Here is a 16,082-nt window from a genome sequence, read left to right on the forward strand (position 1 = left end):
TTAGCAGCCAAACACCTTAAAACACTACACTACCAGAACTAAATAACTTTTAAAACATAAAAACAAAGCTTATGAGGGCTGACATGTAACCTCTGACTGCACCTGCCCAGGGGCTGGGAGGCCTGACAGGCAGTGCGTGTTCAGGGGGCAGGTAAGTTGTGCTAAGGAACCTGAGCTGTGTTGCCTGGAGCAGGGGGCAGGGGCGTGGGACACTTTATGTCTGGTTGGGGGCGGAAGGGCATGGAGAAGTAAGAGCTGTCTGTGCTTTGGGAAGTGGCAAAGATGATTCAGTAAGTCACACTCCTCTTCCTCCTGAGTCAGGGATCAACAGCAGCTCTGAATGCTGGACTTTTATCTAGATTCCCTTAAAGACACAGCATTTTCATTTCTGCTACAACACCCTCAAGCAGACAACACAAATCCACAAATGCAGACTGACTGCCATGACTGATTACCACCATTCCCGGAGGTCCCTTTTTCTTTCCTACCCCATCATATAACGGATCATACAAGCACTTTACCTTAGGGGTTAAGGCCATGGCTGTGGAGTGGAGGGAGCTCCAGCCCACTTACTAGCTGTGCAAACTTGGGCAAGTTACTTAGCCTCTCTGTGCCTCCATTTCATCTTCCCTGCAAGGTGGAGTGAGGATGAGATCTATGTGAAGGCCTGTCCTGTGCACATAAGTTATTCAGGTCACTGTGACTCAGCGCCAACTCGATGGCACCTAACAACATGTCAACTCTCAGCACATGCTTAGCTCACAACAGGGATTCCACAACTGCAGTTATGTTTAATAATCATATAACAAGGAGCCCTGGTGGCACAGTGGTTAAGTACCCAGTTGCTAACTGAAAGGCCAGCAGTTCTAATCTACCAGCAGCTCTGAGAAAAAAAGATGTGGCAGGCTACTTCTTTAAAGATTTATAGCCTAGGAAACCTTTTGGGGCAGTTCTACTCTGCCCTATAGGGTCATTATTATGGATTGAATTGTGTCCCCCCAGAATATGTCAACTTGCCTGGGCCATGATTCTCAGTGGTTTAAAAGTTACATAATGATGGAATGTGGCAGATGTGTAGTGACACCCCATGATGCTATTTGATGTGATAAACCGATCAGGTGTAAAATGATTAAGATGAAGCGTGGGTCGCAATGCTCTTAATTCCATCACAGTCCTCATCTGATGTATGGGAAGCTTTCCTGGGGTGCGGCCTGCAACACCTCTCATCCTACAAAAGAAAAAAGGAGAGAGAAGGGAGCAGAGAAGGGGGACCTACGAGCAGCAAGAAGAGGGGCCAGGAATTGCATGCATCCTTTGCACCCAGGGTTCCTAAGTGGGATCCCCTGAGGACCAAGAGACATGGAGAGGGGAAGCCTTCCTAGAGCCGGCACTCTGAATTCAGACTCCCAGCCTCCCAAACCGTGGGAGAATACGTCTGTCTGTTGAAGCCATCACCTGTGGTATTTCTGTGACAGTAGCACTAGAGAGCAAATACAGTCACTGTGAGTCAGAATCGAGTCCACGGCCACAGGTGATCATACATTATCATTAGTGTAAAGCCGAGCCCAGAATCATTTCATGGAAGCCCATGAGTTTGCACAGGTGTGTATCATCACCTGGTCAAGTTTGCTCACCCACAGTGCTGGTACCACTCCCACGGTTTCTCATTGGATAGGTCTGGGCGACCAGGCACTTCCAACAAGATCCCAGGTAATGCTGGGTCCAGGGACTGCGCTTCGAGAACCTCTGGTCTGCAGGAGGTTTGTTCACACAGCACTTCGTGACTCAGACACACAGTATCCCGGGCAGCTTCTCCTTCCCATTCCCTCTCTCTGGCTCTGGCCTGCAGACACCCTCCGAAACCAAAAAAAAAAAAAAACCTCACTGCCATCAAAGTTGATTCTAACTCATAGTGACCCCCATTGGGTTTCCAAGGCTATAAATTTTTAAAGAAGTAGACTGCTTCATCTTTCTTCTGAAAAGCAGCTGGTGGGTTCGAACCACTGTCCTGACTTTGTGGTGAGCAGCCAAATGCCTTAAGCACTGCACCACCAGAGCTCCTTAGACCCTCCGGGGACTCTCCCGCCCACTTCTGCCTGCTTCACTCCTGTTCCTTCTCTTCTCTGATCTCTGTGACTCTCAAGTCAAACTTCACCTGCCTAATTCTCCCCCCCCAAAGTCACTGTTCCTGCACTGTGTCCCTCATCACCTTGCTTGTACCTCTCAATACACTTTAACACAAGTACAAGGAAGGGTATGACATCTTGTCTGCCCTACTAAAGTGCAAGCTCTCAGAAGCCAGAAGCGCTGTGGTGCTTAAGTATGACAATCCCCAAAATGCTATATGGGCTTTTACTGGGGGGTGGAGGGGGCAGTAGGTATAAAATAAATATCTGATGAAGGGGAAAAAAGTTCCAAAGAGGGTAAAGGAACTGGAATGAATAATCCTGGGGAAGGGGAAGTTGTGGGCTAGCAAACTTCAACAGAGAAATATTCAAATAAAGACAGTGACCATCCAGCCTTTACCCCCGTTAAAGAAAAAAGGAGGAAATGGGGTCAGATTGTGACATGTTGGGTCCAGATTTGCTTCAGGGACATTTTCCTGACATTCCAAAAACCAAACGAGTTGCCATGAATTCGATTCTGACTCACAGCAACCCCATGTGCATCAGAACAGAACTGTGGTCCATAGGGCTTTCAACGGCCGATTTCTGAGAAGCAGTCACCACATCTTTCTTCTGAGGCACCTTTGAAGCAAAAAAATCAAACTCACTGCTATGAAGTCAATTCCGACTCACAGCGACCCCCATTGGGTTTCTGAGGCTGTAAATCTTTACAGAAGCACATTGTCCCATTTTCCTTCTGCAGAGTGGCTAGTGGGTTTGAACTGCTGACCTTCTGGTTAACAGCCAAATGCCTAGGCACTATGCCACCAGAGCCCCTTGAGGCAGCTCTGGGTGGACTTGAACCTTCTGGTTAGCAGTTGAGTGCATCAACTATTCACATCAACCAGGGACTCCTTCCTGACGTGGTTGTTGTATGCTGTCCAGCCAGACCCTACGCGTAGCCCTTCTGCCCAACAGAACAAAACACTGCCCGGTGCTGCACCACCCTCACAACTGCTGCGGCCACCGTGTCAGTCCATCTCATTGAGGGTCTTCCTCTTTTCACTGACCCTCTACTTCACTGAGCCTGACGACCTCCGGTCCCTCCTGAGAACGTGCCCAAAGAGAAAAAGCCCTGACAACAGGAATGATTAAACAATGAAATGGGCTATCGAGGCCCCTGTGCATAATGTATAGTAAAGCGGGAGATCTGGTGGCATAGTGGCTAAGGCATCAGGCTGCTAACCACAATGGTGGTGGTTCAAACTCACCAGCCCCTGTGCAGAAGAAAGATGGGCAGTCTGCTTCCATAAAGATTTACAGTCTTGAAAACCCTATCAGATAGTTCTACTCTGCCCTATAGGGTCACCAGGAGTCGGAATTGACTCAGTGGTAGTAGGTTTGGGATTTTTTGGTTAAGATTTTAAAATGGAACAGAGCCTCGATGACCATGGAAATTTTAGACTTGATCCTGCTTTTTTTATACCTTGGGTATAAAGTTTAGAGAAGGTGGGGAAGAAGGGGACCTCTCAGGGGCCACTGAAGGTTTCCTTGTTTAACTGGACATGAGTCTGGCTGCTGTTTGTCCTACTAGGCACATTTTTTACTAGAAAAGTAACAAATACTACATTTTAATCAATAACTTTGGAAAGTGGTTCATTTCTCAGTTAGAGAATATGATGAGAACCCCAAATCCACAAACACTGTGGTACTGACAGGACTTTTGCAACACCACACATCCACTTTTCCTGCTTGCCTGGTTTAGCCATCACATTCACCAAAAGCTAAAGAGAGTTTTTCTTCCTCATTTTTAATGGAAAGTCTTCAAATTTCTGGGGCTTGAGGAAGTGGCTCTTGTACTCTCAGCACTCAACAGGAAATGTAATAAGTTATTATTACTCTGATGAACGGAAAGGGTAGTTTTTACAGTCTGTCCTTCCTGCCCCTCGGAAATCTGGCAGCTCTGTGGTTCACTTGGACCAAACAGGCGGGTGTGTCACCTGCTGGGCTGGGACTTTTGTGGTGGGGGGAGCATTAAGAGAGGATAGGAGATACTCATCTTGGACAACAGCAATCCACCGGGAAAATGTATGAAAACAAGTGAAAAAATTCACCAAGCTTAGGGTCCAAAGTAAACACTGCTTCTTTAGGGGTAGGTGCCATATCAGTGTGAGAAGACATGGGTGCTGTAAGCGCAAATACAAAATGAAACGGGTGCGGTTCAGCTGGTTCCAACTCATAGCGACCCCATGTGACCAAACAGCAGCTCCACAGAGTGTTCCAGGCTGCCGTGTTTTCAGGGGTTCGACTCTACCCTGCAGTGTCACTATGAGTTGGAATGGGCCCAGCGGCAATGGGCAGGGGAGCAGACAGCCAGTCTTTTCTCCCATGGAGCCCCGAGTGGATCTGAACCACCAACCTTTCAGTTAAACAAGGGCTCCTTAACAAATTGAAATAAAAGGGTTTAAATTCCACTGGTGAAAAAAGACTCAAGTCTTTTTTTTTTTTTTCACTCTGGTGGCACACTGGTTAAAGCATTTGGCTGCTATGAGTTGGAACAGACTTGATGGCAGTGTGTTTGGTTTTGTTTAGTTTTTTGGTTTGGTGAAAAAAAGGGCAAGGAGTTCCCCTCCTCCATTATTTTCTTTGGATTCACTCTGGATGACTTATGATTATGGATCATTCTTTGGCTCTTTGAAAAGTATGTACATCTAGTTTCTGGCTGCCGCCTCTGAACTGTAACTTCAGGTGCCCCTCGTTACCTTCCTGTTTTTCCTGGAATGTGATTAGAAGAAATGCAGGTGGTCCAGCCTTATCTCTGGCTAGAACGCTCAGGAAATTAACAATTATCTTGAAAACATGAACGTAATGAACTATGTTCCTTTAACTATATGACGGCTGAGATTCCTTTCCATTTCTGCAGTCTCTTGAGTGGACTACCTGGGATGCATCACATTTTGGTTAATTAATTGTGTCCTTCAAAAATATGTGCTGCACAGGGAGTGTACCCAAGACCATGTATAGGGTTGGCAGACAATGGCTCTACAAGCGTATGTGTATGTTCTGTAAGAACTCCCAGGGTTATAGTAGAGCTGACAAGGGACAAAGTTGTAGTTACTTCTTGGTCACTGCCAGCTACCCAGAAAGACTGAATAGTTCAACCTGTGGGCTAGCGACCATAGTCACAGGGGACATCAAGCTCAATTGGCATAACATACTAAACAAAACATTGTTCCACCTCCTACTTTGGCGAGTAGTGACTGGGAACTTAAAAGCTTGCAAGCAGCCATCTAGATGCAACGATGGGTCTCTCCTCATCCAGAGAAAAGAAGAATGAAGAAAACCAAAGATTCATGGAAATAATTAGTCCTCGTGACTAGTACACCATGTGATCCTCAGCCTATATGACTATGAGACCAGAATTAGATGGTGCCCAGCTACCACAGTCAACCACTTGGAGGAGGATCTATGTAGGAGATCCTTGATAGAGATGGAGAACAATGTGGAACAAAACTCAAAATCATTTGGGGGGAAAAAAAAAGGAGACCAGGTTTGCTGGTCTGATAGAGCCTGGTGGAATCACTGAGACTATGGTCCCTAGCTGCCCTTCGGGTCTGGATCTGAACCCACACCTGTGGCTTCCAGCCAAATAAAAGACAAGCATAAGAGTTGAACATGAACCTGAGGTAGATACACTTCTTGGAGAGAACAATCATGGGAGAAAGAAGGGCTGCTTATGCACAGGGAGACAGCTCAGGGGGCAGGACTGCATGGGGGGATGGACACAGGGAAGAAGTAACTATCGGGAGGAAGTGGGAGGGGAGGTGTTGCATTGGGGTAAACTGTCAACGTCATCAGACAATGTGTATGTGAACTGCTGTATGGAAAGTGAATTTGCTCTGTAAACTTTCACTCAAATCACAATTAAAAAAATAAAAATAATAAAATATGTGCTGCAAATCCTAACCTCTATGCCTGTGGTTATAATCCCATTTGGGAATGGGCTGCCTTTGCTATATTCATGAGGGAGGATTAGTGCCAGGTATGCTGCTGTAGTTGTTAGGTGCCCTACAGTTGGTTCCGACTGCAACAACAGAATGAAACATTATGTGGTTCTGCATCATTCTCACAATCATTGCTGTATTTGAGCCCATTGTTGCAGCCACAGTGTCAATCCATCCCAATGAGGGTCTTCCTCTCTACCAAGCAGTCCTTCTTCAAGTGACTGGTCTTTCCTGATAACATGACCAAAGTTCCTACAACAAAGTCTCACCATTCTTGCTTCTAAGGAACATTCTGGTTATACTTCTTCCAAGACAGATTTGTTCATTCTTCTGGCAGTCCAGGGTATAGTCAATGTTCTTTGCCAACACCATAACACTAAGGCATCCATTCTTCTTCAGTCTTCCTTAGTCATTGTCCAGCTTTTGCATGCACAAGGCAATTGAAAATACCATGGCTTGGGTCAGGCACACCTTAGTCCTCAAAGTGATATCTTTGCTTTTTAAGACTTTAAAGAAGTCTTTTGTAGCAGATTTGCCCAACGCAATATGTCATTTCATTTCTTAACTGTTTTCACGGGTGCTGATTGTAGATTCAAGTAAAATGAAATTCTTGACAACTTCAATATTTTATCCATTTATCATGATGTTGTTCACTGATCCAGTAGTGAGGATTTTTGTTTTCTTTATGTTGAAGTGTAATCCATACTGAAGGCTGTAGTCTTTGATCTTCATCAGTAAATGCTTCAAGTCCCCTTCGCTTTCAGCAAGCAAGGTTGTGTCACCTGCATACTGTAGATTGTTAATGAGTCTTCTTTCAATCCTGATGCCACAATCTTCTGCACACAGTCCAGCTTCTTACATTTACTCAGCATACACACTGAATAAGTATGGTGAAAGGATATAACCCTGACACACACCTTTTTTACTTTAAACCATGCAGTATCTCCTTGTTCTGCTGGAACAACTGCCTCTTTGTCTACATACAGGTTCCGCACAAGCACAATTAAGTGTTCTGGAATTCCCTTTCTTCATAATGTTATCCATAATTCATCATGATCCACATAGCTGAATGCCTTTGCATAGTCAAAAAATACAGTTAAACATATTTCTGGTATTCTCTGCTTTCAGCTAAGAGCCATCTGACAACAGCAATGATAACCCTCATTCCATGTCCTCTACTGAATCTGGCTTGAATTTCTGGCAGCTCGCTGTCAATGTATTGCTACAGCAGTTTTTAAATTATCTTCAGCAAAATTTTACTTATATGTGATATTAACGATAATAATTTCCACATTCTGCTGGAACATCTTCCTTTGGAATGGGCACAGATATGGTCCTCTTCTGGTCACTGGCCAGGTAGTTGTCTCCCAAATTTCTTGGCATAGATTAGTGACCACTTCCAGCACTGATCCATTTGCTGAAACATCTCAATTGGTGTCCCACCAATTCCTGGAGCCTTGTTTTTCACCAGTGCCTTCAGTGCAGCTTGGACTTCTTCCTCCAATACCATCAGTCCTTGATCATATGCTTCCAAGTGAAATGGTTGAATGTTGACCAATCATCTTTGGTACAGTAAGTCTGTGTATTTCTTCCATCTTCTTTTGATGCCTCCTTCATCATTCAACATTTTGCCTACAGAATGCTTCAATATTGTAACTTGAGGCTTAAAGCTTTTCCTCTGTTCTTTCAGCTTGAGAAATGCCGACTTCTCTTCCCTTTTGGTTTTCTATCTCCAGGTCTTTGCACATTTTATCTGTTCAGCTTTTTTGCATCATTTGCTTTGTTGTTGTTAGGTGCTGTTGAGTAGGCTCCAACTCACAGCAACGTATGTCCAATAGAACAAAACACTGCCTGGACTGCACCAGCCTCACACTCCTTGCTATGCTTGAGCCCATCGCTGCAGCCTCCGTGTCAATCCACCTCGTCGAAGGTCTTCCCCTCTTTCAATAACCGTCTACTTTACCAAACATGATATCCTCCTCCAGGGACTGGTCCCTTTTCAGAGTCTCTTCTGATATCCATTTTGGTCTTTTCTTTCTTTCCTGTCTTTTTAAAGACCTTTGCTTTCTTCACGTATGATGTTCTTGATGTCATCCCATAACTTGTCAGGTCTTCAGTCATTTGTGTTCAAATGTGTCACATCTATTCTTCAGATGGTATCTAAATTCAGGTCGGATAAAATCAAGGTCTTATATAGTTGTCTTAATTTTCTTTGATAACTTTTAATTTTCCTAGATTCATGCTTTGTACATTCCATGTTACAATTACTAATGAATGTTTGCAGCTGTCTATTCTCATTTTGAGTGGTGCCCTTCGTTCAGCAAATGAAGGTCCTGAAAGCTTTACTTCATCCTTGTCATTAAGCTTGATTCCACTTTGAGGAGGCAGCTCTTCTCCAGCTGTATTCTGAGTGCCTTCCAACCTGAGGGGCTCATCTCCTGACACTCTGTCAGACAACATTTCACTGCTCTTCCTAAGGTTTTCAGTTGCCAACGCTTTCAGAGGCGGATGGCCTGTCCGTCTTCCCAGTCTTAGTCTGGAGGCTTTGCGGAAACCTGTCCACCATGGTTGAGCCTGTGGTATTTGAAATACCAGCGGCAGAGCTTCCAGCATCACCAAACTCATAAGCCACCATAATCCAGCAACTGGCAGACAAGTGGTGGTCCATTCTCTTCAGCTACTCAGTAGTATTCAAGAGGAAATTTTAGAGTCTCCTCTAACATCCATTTTGGTCTTTTCTTTCTTTCCCATCTTTTTAATGATCTTTTTGATTTCTTCATGTATGATGTCCTTGATGTCATCCCACAACTTACCTGTTTTTGTTTATTAGTGTTCTATGCATCAAATCAATTCATGAGATTAGTGTGATAGTGTGTATTTTGGGTCAATCTCTTTTGAGATATAAGAGATTTAACAAGAAAGCGAGAGAAGAAGAGATGGAGAAAGAGAAATACAAGCCACATGAAGACTGCCCAGGAGCAGAAGTCAAAAGATACAATGACCTTCCTCCAGAGCCAAAAGAGAAAGCAAGCCACCCCTTAGAGCCAGCACTCTAAATTTGGACAGAAAACAAATGTGTTTGTTAAAATCACCCATTTGTGATTATATGGGTGTATTACAGCAGCCCTTGATAACTAAAACACAGCTTATTCAATAATAAACTTTTTTCTTCTATTTTGTGGAGAGGTTTTCTGGGTTGGGAAAATGAGGAAGGAAAAAAAAAAAACCCAAACTCACTGCCATCAAGTCGATTCAATTCATAGCGACCCCTCCTTGGGTTTCCGAGGCAGTTTCTCTACGGAAGTTGATTGCCCAATCTTCCTTCCGAGGAGTGGCTGGTGGGTTTGAACCTCCAGCCTCCTGGTTAGCAGTCAGACGCCTTAGGTGCGACACCACCAGTCAATTTTATTTCTAGTAACTTTTCCCCAGCCCAGGTCAGGTCACACCTGCGGGTCACTGGCTGTATCCTGAACTGATTCAGAGCCGCTGTGGCATCAGGAAATGACTCTCTAAATTCCAGAGTACACAGATTTCCCGCTCATCCCAGGGCCTTTTACCTCTACACTGCCTAAGGAACATCATCTGTGCCTCCCCACAGCACAACCCAAAGAACCTGCCACCCAACAGCTCTGCTTCATCCTGCCTTTTTGTTTGTTTGCTTGGGGAAAAAAAAAAAAAAAAAAATCCTTCTTCACATGAACCTGAGCAACACTGTGATTTACTAAGGCAGGAATTCCCTTAGTAAACTGGGAAAAAGAGAGCCAGTGAGCTGCTAATCTATCCTGACCTCTCCCACGGACTTTTTGTTTCTTCCACCAGCCTGCATCCTTTGTCGCTGTATCTCCAGCACCCGGAACAACCCTGCTGGCTCCAAGCCACTCCTGCATGGCTTCTCCCATCTCTCGTCACTGCCTCAACCTGATTCCAGCCTTCACTGGCTCCTCCCTGATCCAAGGCAGTGGCTTCTTCATTGGCCCCCTGGCCTCACCCCAATACTCTTTCCCAGCTGCAATGCATCAAGATAAAACTCAAAACCATTTTGCTTACATATACCGTTCCTGAGTGCCAGCTCCACCTCCCTCTCTCTTATACCTGTTTTTTAGGGGTGCTGTCTAGTTGATTCTGATTCATAGTGACCCCACATGACAGAGCAGAACTGCTCCATAGGGGCTTCCTAAGCTGCATCTTTATGTGAGCCAGTGGGGGGGGGGGGTCGAATGACCACGCCCCCCCGCTTCCTTGCTGCTCCCCAACAAGACAAGGACCATCCTTCCTTGTCCAAGTGCTGCCCCTCACCTGTTCCTCTTTTGTAGTGTGTTACAGTGGGGTATTTTTCCAGGTACAATAAACCATTCTGTCCTGCACGCCCACCACACAAAATGCTGCCAGGAACACGAGGACCCTGCTGTGGCTGAACTGCCCGCATGTGTCTAGACCGTGGGCTCCTGGGGACGGGCTGTGCTCCATCTATGTCCTCAGCCTGCTGCAGAATGGACCCCAGTAGCAGGTGTTCAATTCGTGGACGTAAATGAATACGTTTAACACACACTCAGTTTCATTTCTTAGTACTTAGTGCTGTGTCCTGGATGGGGCACGTCCACACAGAGATCAAGGGCAGAAAGTGTGGCCTCCATGGAGGCCAACAGACAACTACAAATAGACAGTTATCACCTGCCAGCCTTCAAGAGTGTGCTATAAACTGCTGACTAGCGTTGTTCTGGCTTCTTCATCAGAGAGCACTTTGTGATTGGCTGCCGCTGCCGTGAGAACAGCAGTCCTCTGACAGGAGACAAGGGGAAGCCCAGTGGGAGGGGGAGCTCTGGCAGGAAACAGGCTGAGAGCATCTCTCAGAATCAGGACAGAAGATACAGGCTGTGCAAAACCTCGCTCAACACGCACTCAGCATCAGACCTCAAGAGACTGCTAGGGACTTTAGAAGGACCAGGCTTCTGGAGGCTGAAGTCCACCGTCATGTTTGTGGTTTCTCCAGTCTCAGAGCTTTGAGTCAGAAAGGATGAGTTGAACTTCAACTGTGTTTCTAAAAGTGGAGATGACAGAAAGGCCACACAGTGCGACTTCAGGAAAACTCTGAGAAAAGGAAGACACAGGTGCTTGGAGGAAAAAATCCACCAGCCAGACAGAATCCTCCACAGGCCCGTGTGGGACGGACACCTGGAGGTGGGGAGTAAGGCCGTGTGTTTGAGTCAGTAGCCTTCCCTCATGGACAAGGTCAAGACTGTACAGGGAGCTGACAGTCCACGAAGCCGAAGACTGTGGGGTGTGACCTCCATCACCCGAGGAGCAGCCTGAGCACCATTCTTACAGACCACTAGACACACCACAAGGAGCCCAGGTGGCGCAGTAGGTTAAGCACTCAGCTGCTAACTGAAAGGCTGGTGGTTGGAACTCACCAGATGTTCGGTGGCAGAAAGATGTGGCAGTCTGCTTCTGTGAAGATGTATAGCCTTGGAAACCCTATGGAATAGCTGTACTGTGTGCTACAGGGGTGCTGGGAGTCAGAGTCGCCTTGATGGCAGGGGGTTAGTTAGATACAACGTGTGGGAAAACCACTCGTTGTTCCCCCCAAGCATCCCAGAACAGGACATTTCAACGAGGACATTTTCATATGGCCGTGCACACATCTCCACCCTAAAGCCACACTCCCTGCGGACCAGACCTGGCTGGAACTTCCCTTCCCATGGCCTCATAAAACACCCATTAACTGACCTTCAGAGATACCTCTTCATTGTTTCAGCTTCCCGGGGGGTAAGGACTTCTGGTAGATAACTGAAAAAGCAAGCTGCTCTTTCCTTATCAACACAGGCGATGTGGACAGATTTGCCATTTTGGGGTAGTAGTAGAAAGGAAATAACAGGGGGGCCATTGGAGATACTCGTTATCAACAACATCAACTGGAAGTTCTAAGTCTGTGGCTTTCCCACCCACCAATCAGCATGCAGCTAGGTCTTCCCTCTAGGAAGGGGTGGGGCAGTAGGAGGAAAGCGAGGCCCAGCACCTGCCCTACAGCCCCACCCTGAACCCTTGGGGATTTCCTTCCAGGGGTCTCCCCAAGGCCCTCAGGTCCAGAGGCCTCTTTCTGATTAGTCTACCTTTCCACTTCAATAGAGCTTTACAAGAGTTATCTCAAAACTATAAAAGTTTACTGCCAGGTGTCTGCTGGTTTCTTGAAGTGCTTTGTACTCTCTGAAAAGCCATAAAAATATGCTGCTTGCCCCCTGCCCTCTTACCCAGAAAGCTTTCTTCCTTCTCTGCCTGTGAAATCACTCTTCTTCCTACCACCCTTCAAAGACCACTTTAGAAGCACCTTCCTCCAAAGGTTCCTGATTTCTTCAACTACACCTCTCCCTTTCTCATCCCCACCCTCAGCACTTCTCTTATCACAAACTCAAACCAAACTCACTGCCATCCAGTCAGTTCCAACCCAAAGCAACCCCCACTGGCTTTCCAAGGCTGTAAATGTTTATGGAAGCTGACTGCCTCATCTTTCTTCTGTGGAGTGGCTGGTGGGTTCAAATCACTGACCATTTGGTTGGCAGCCAAATGCCTTAACCACTGTACCACCACATCTGTATGATTACAGCTTCACCAGTCTCTGGCTTCCCACAGACTGGGACCTCTGTGAAGACAGTTTGTGCCTCCATCCTCTTTGTTTCTCCACTAGCACCCTTTTACAAAGGAGCCTTGGTGGTGCAATGGTTAAGTGCTTGGCTGCAAATTGAGAGGGTGGCTGTTCTAACCCACCCAGTGGGTCTGCAGGACAAAGACCTGGAGATCTGCTCCTATAAAGATTACAGCCAAGAAAACCCTCTGGGCCAGTTCCACTTTGCCCCATGGGGTGGCTACAGGTTGAAAATGGACTCCACAGCACCCAACCCCAGCCATAAATGTTTGCTGCCCTAGGAATGGAACTCTGCCCTCAGGTCTTAGAAAAGCCTGAAATAAGTGGTTGTCTATAATCAGTTTCCTTAATGAAAACAGTATGTTTCCATATTTTCTTGCTTGGAATAAACAACAGGACTATCGACACTAAAACTCTGTTTTCATCTGTAGACAAACGCTTTGCTATGTCTGAAAATAAATTCCCTCACAAATACAGGCAGGCACATATATAACCATGTTGTTGTTGTTGTTGTTATGTGCCATCGAGTCGGCCCCGACTCATAGAGACCCCTCCTTGGGTTTCCGAGGCAGTATCACTACGGAAGTAGGATTGCCCAACCTTCCTTCCGAGTATATAACCATAGAAATGTTTTAAAAGGAAAAACTCACAGCTTTTCTGGAAAGTTTGAATCTATTTAATAAAATGCAGAAGAAACTAACTACAGTGAGGCCTGGAGCCAGAATTCAATGGGACTGCCTTGTTCTTCCAGGTTCTACAAGTTTTCTGCCTTTGGCAAGGTGTGGCCTTAGCACTTTTCTATCCCTCCTCTTTGTGGAAAGTATTTGAGTGTCCCCTCTTTGGCAAGCATCTGCCTTACACAGGTTCTGGCTTTCGCGTGTTATACTATACTTTCTAGAAGCTGTTTTGGCCACCTATTCTGTAACAGCAATGCCCACACGCAGTTCCACAAGCCTTAGCCAGCATGTGGGCATTACTGACACCAGACGATTGTCGATGCAAGTCCCCATGTGTGAACCAGAGGAAGCAGGGATCAAACCCCCAGAGCACCTACAAGCAGTCTGTTTAGGAGATAACACTGCAACACCGCACCAAGCTCCACCGTATGAGTGAACAGACTTCCACTGGGAAGGCCAGGTGCAAACTAAAACAAGTAGAAGACCATCCGGACACCACTCCTTTGAAACTGACCAGTGCAGAAGTTTCCTGTTTAGGTACAATTAAAAATGTACAAAAGGAAGACAGAGCTAAGAGAAAAGGAAGGGAAATAGCACTTGTTGAAAGCTTCCTGAAAATAAACTCGCTGAGATAGTATTTACTGTTATATTCGATCAGAACGCTTTTTTTTTTTTTTTTTTTTTTGCGGGTGTGTGGGTACGTATGCCATTGCTGCAACAGCAATGGGAAATACTTTTTAGTGGCATGAAGGAAAAGGCTCATTATATGCGGTCAGGCAGGTTCTTCCTAGGTGGCTAGGTGTTCACTAAAGCCCTAGTCCTTTAGTTCGAATGCGGTGGCACCTTGTTCAACCTGTTGGGCACTTTAAGCAACACCGCAAGTTAGTCTAAAATGAAAAATCCCATTCGTTTGTCCTTCTCTCCTTCTTTTCCTTCAACCATTCTGAAAGACTCCTAAAAGCAGTGATGAGCTAGAATGAAGTACATTTTCACTGCAGTTTCCTGCTCTGGTTTACAGCACATTGCCAGCACTCTGCCAAGGCTGTAATCCTGAACTGGCTTCTTCCTGTCTTCCAGCTCCACACAGTGCTTCTCCAAGTGCATCACCCATGTTTCCCCAGGGTTAGGGGCCATGCTGTGGGGAGGGAGAGTGAATGGAGCCTAAGCCAGTTTCAACAAAGAAGGTAAATCTGAAATTGCTGAAAGCAAGGAACCCACCAACATTCACCTTTCCCTTCGAGGAACTTTCCAGTGTAAATGGTTTTTATAGTATTGACTGTGCCAGGTTGGCTGTATCACAAGCTGTCCTCCAGGAGGAGAGAAAACAGGTACTACCCTATTGCAACGCGCCCACTTAAATAACACGCACACCATACAGTGCACAGAAAAGGACAGAAGTTCATGACGGGTTATATGATTTGCAAAAGGCTGCATAATGCGCAGCATACTTGCTAAGCACAAACATACGGTACTTGGCGACTGTACTGGTAAGGAACTCTGCTAGGAACTTGGTGGCAACACGGAGCACTGAGAGGCCACTCAGTTTCAAGCACCCCTAGAACTCATCTTGGACGCCCTTTCATCAGCCAAAAGCTCCAAGGTGTGGCTCTGGACCAAGGGTAGTCGACCACTCTGTTGGGAATCAAGCTTCTTTCAGGGAGGGGGTGCGGTGAGAGATTTGCCCTGCAGAGGGGTCAGCCCTCCAGACCTGACTTGCCTCCTCTGCGGCTGCAGTTGGCTCTGGGTGACCACCAGGCCAGGGGCAGTGCGTGAGGCCCCTGCGGAGCCCGTATGTGCCCGAGCCGGTGGGTGGCAGAGCTCAGGGAGAAATGGGCTGTTCCTGGCTCTGCTCCCGGCTAGAAGCCAAATCGCGCACCTTGGCTTCTCCAACTGCAAACAACTCTTGGTGCTAATACCACCGAAGGGTTCCGGAGAACAGGTGATTCTGTGGTTATTCGCGGGTTACTGCACTGGGGGCCGAAAGCTGTCAGTGTGGGGAGTCCGGAGGGGAGCGAGGCAGAGCAAGGAAACCTCAGAGAAAAGACGCCTGTCGGCTTTTCTGAATACACCCCCAACTTGGGTTTCACGGTAGCGCCAAGGGCTCGGCGCGGAGCGAACGGCTCTAGTCTCCGAAGAGGAGACGGAGGTAAGAGGGTGTGCAGGCCAAGTTCGAGGGAATGACCGCGTGCTCCCCGGGACGTGGAGCGGTCGTTAGGGGACCACCCGCAGAGGAACGTGGCGGTGCAATGGCTACCGATGTGGGCACTGTCTGCGACTTTTCATGTCTCCCCCTCGCTCATCTTGGCGCTCAAATGTCCGGAGAACTGCATCACCGAAGCCTGAGGGCAAAGGTGCCTTCTGAAGCGCCCACGTCGGGGTCAGGATTCCGCCAACCTCCCGCTGCCAACACCCCTCCGCTCGCCAAGGCCCACCTCCAGTCCCCACCCGAGACCTGGCCTTCTCCGAAGGCGGGGGGCCAGGCGCCCCTCTTCTCGTGCTTCCTTGAAGCGCGGAGAAGGGGGTGCGCGGAAAGAGCGCGCTCGCGGCCGCTTCGGGCGAAGGTTAACAGCGGGGTGACGCGGAAAGCGGGCCCGGGTGGCCGTCTTACCTGCAGCGGGGCGAGCAGCGCGCCGAGCGCCAGCAGCGCGAGCAGCGG

At 47.1% G+C, this 16,082-nt stretch overlaps 1 protein-coding gene across 1 annotated transcript in view; it reads right to left on the reverse strand.

The window, feature by feature from the left end:
* TNFRSF11A (TNF receptor superfamily member 11a) overlaps nucleotides 1-11,082 on the reverse strand; it is a 94,855-nt gene extending 83,773 nt beyond the window's left edge. The window contains exon 1 of the mRNA XM_007935541.1: nucleotides 10,993-11,082. Coding sequence (XP_007933732.1) covers nucleotides 10,993-11,082 — 90 coding nt within the window. The remainder of the gene's footprint in view (nucleotides 1-10,992) is intronic.
* Nucleotides 11,083-16,082: the final 5,000 nt, after the last annotated feature.

This window comes from Orycteropus afer, unplaced genomic scaffold (assembly GCF_000298275.1).
Source record: "Orycteropus afer afer isolate SDZICR_OR568_19922 unplaced genomic scaffold, OryAfe1.0 scaffold00029, whole genome shotgun sequence".
Taxonomy (NCBI): domain Eukaryota; kingdom Metazoa; phylum Chordata; class Mammalia; order Tubulidentata; family Orycteropodidae; genus Orycteropus; species Orycteropus afer.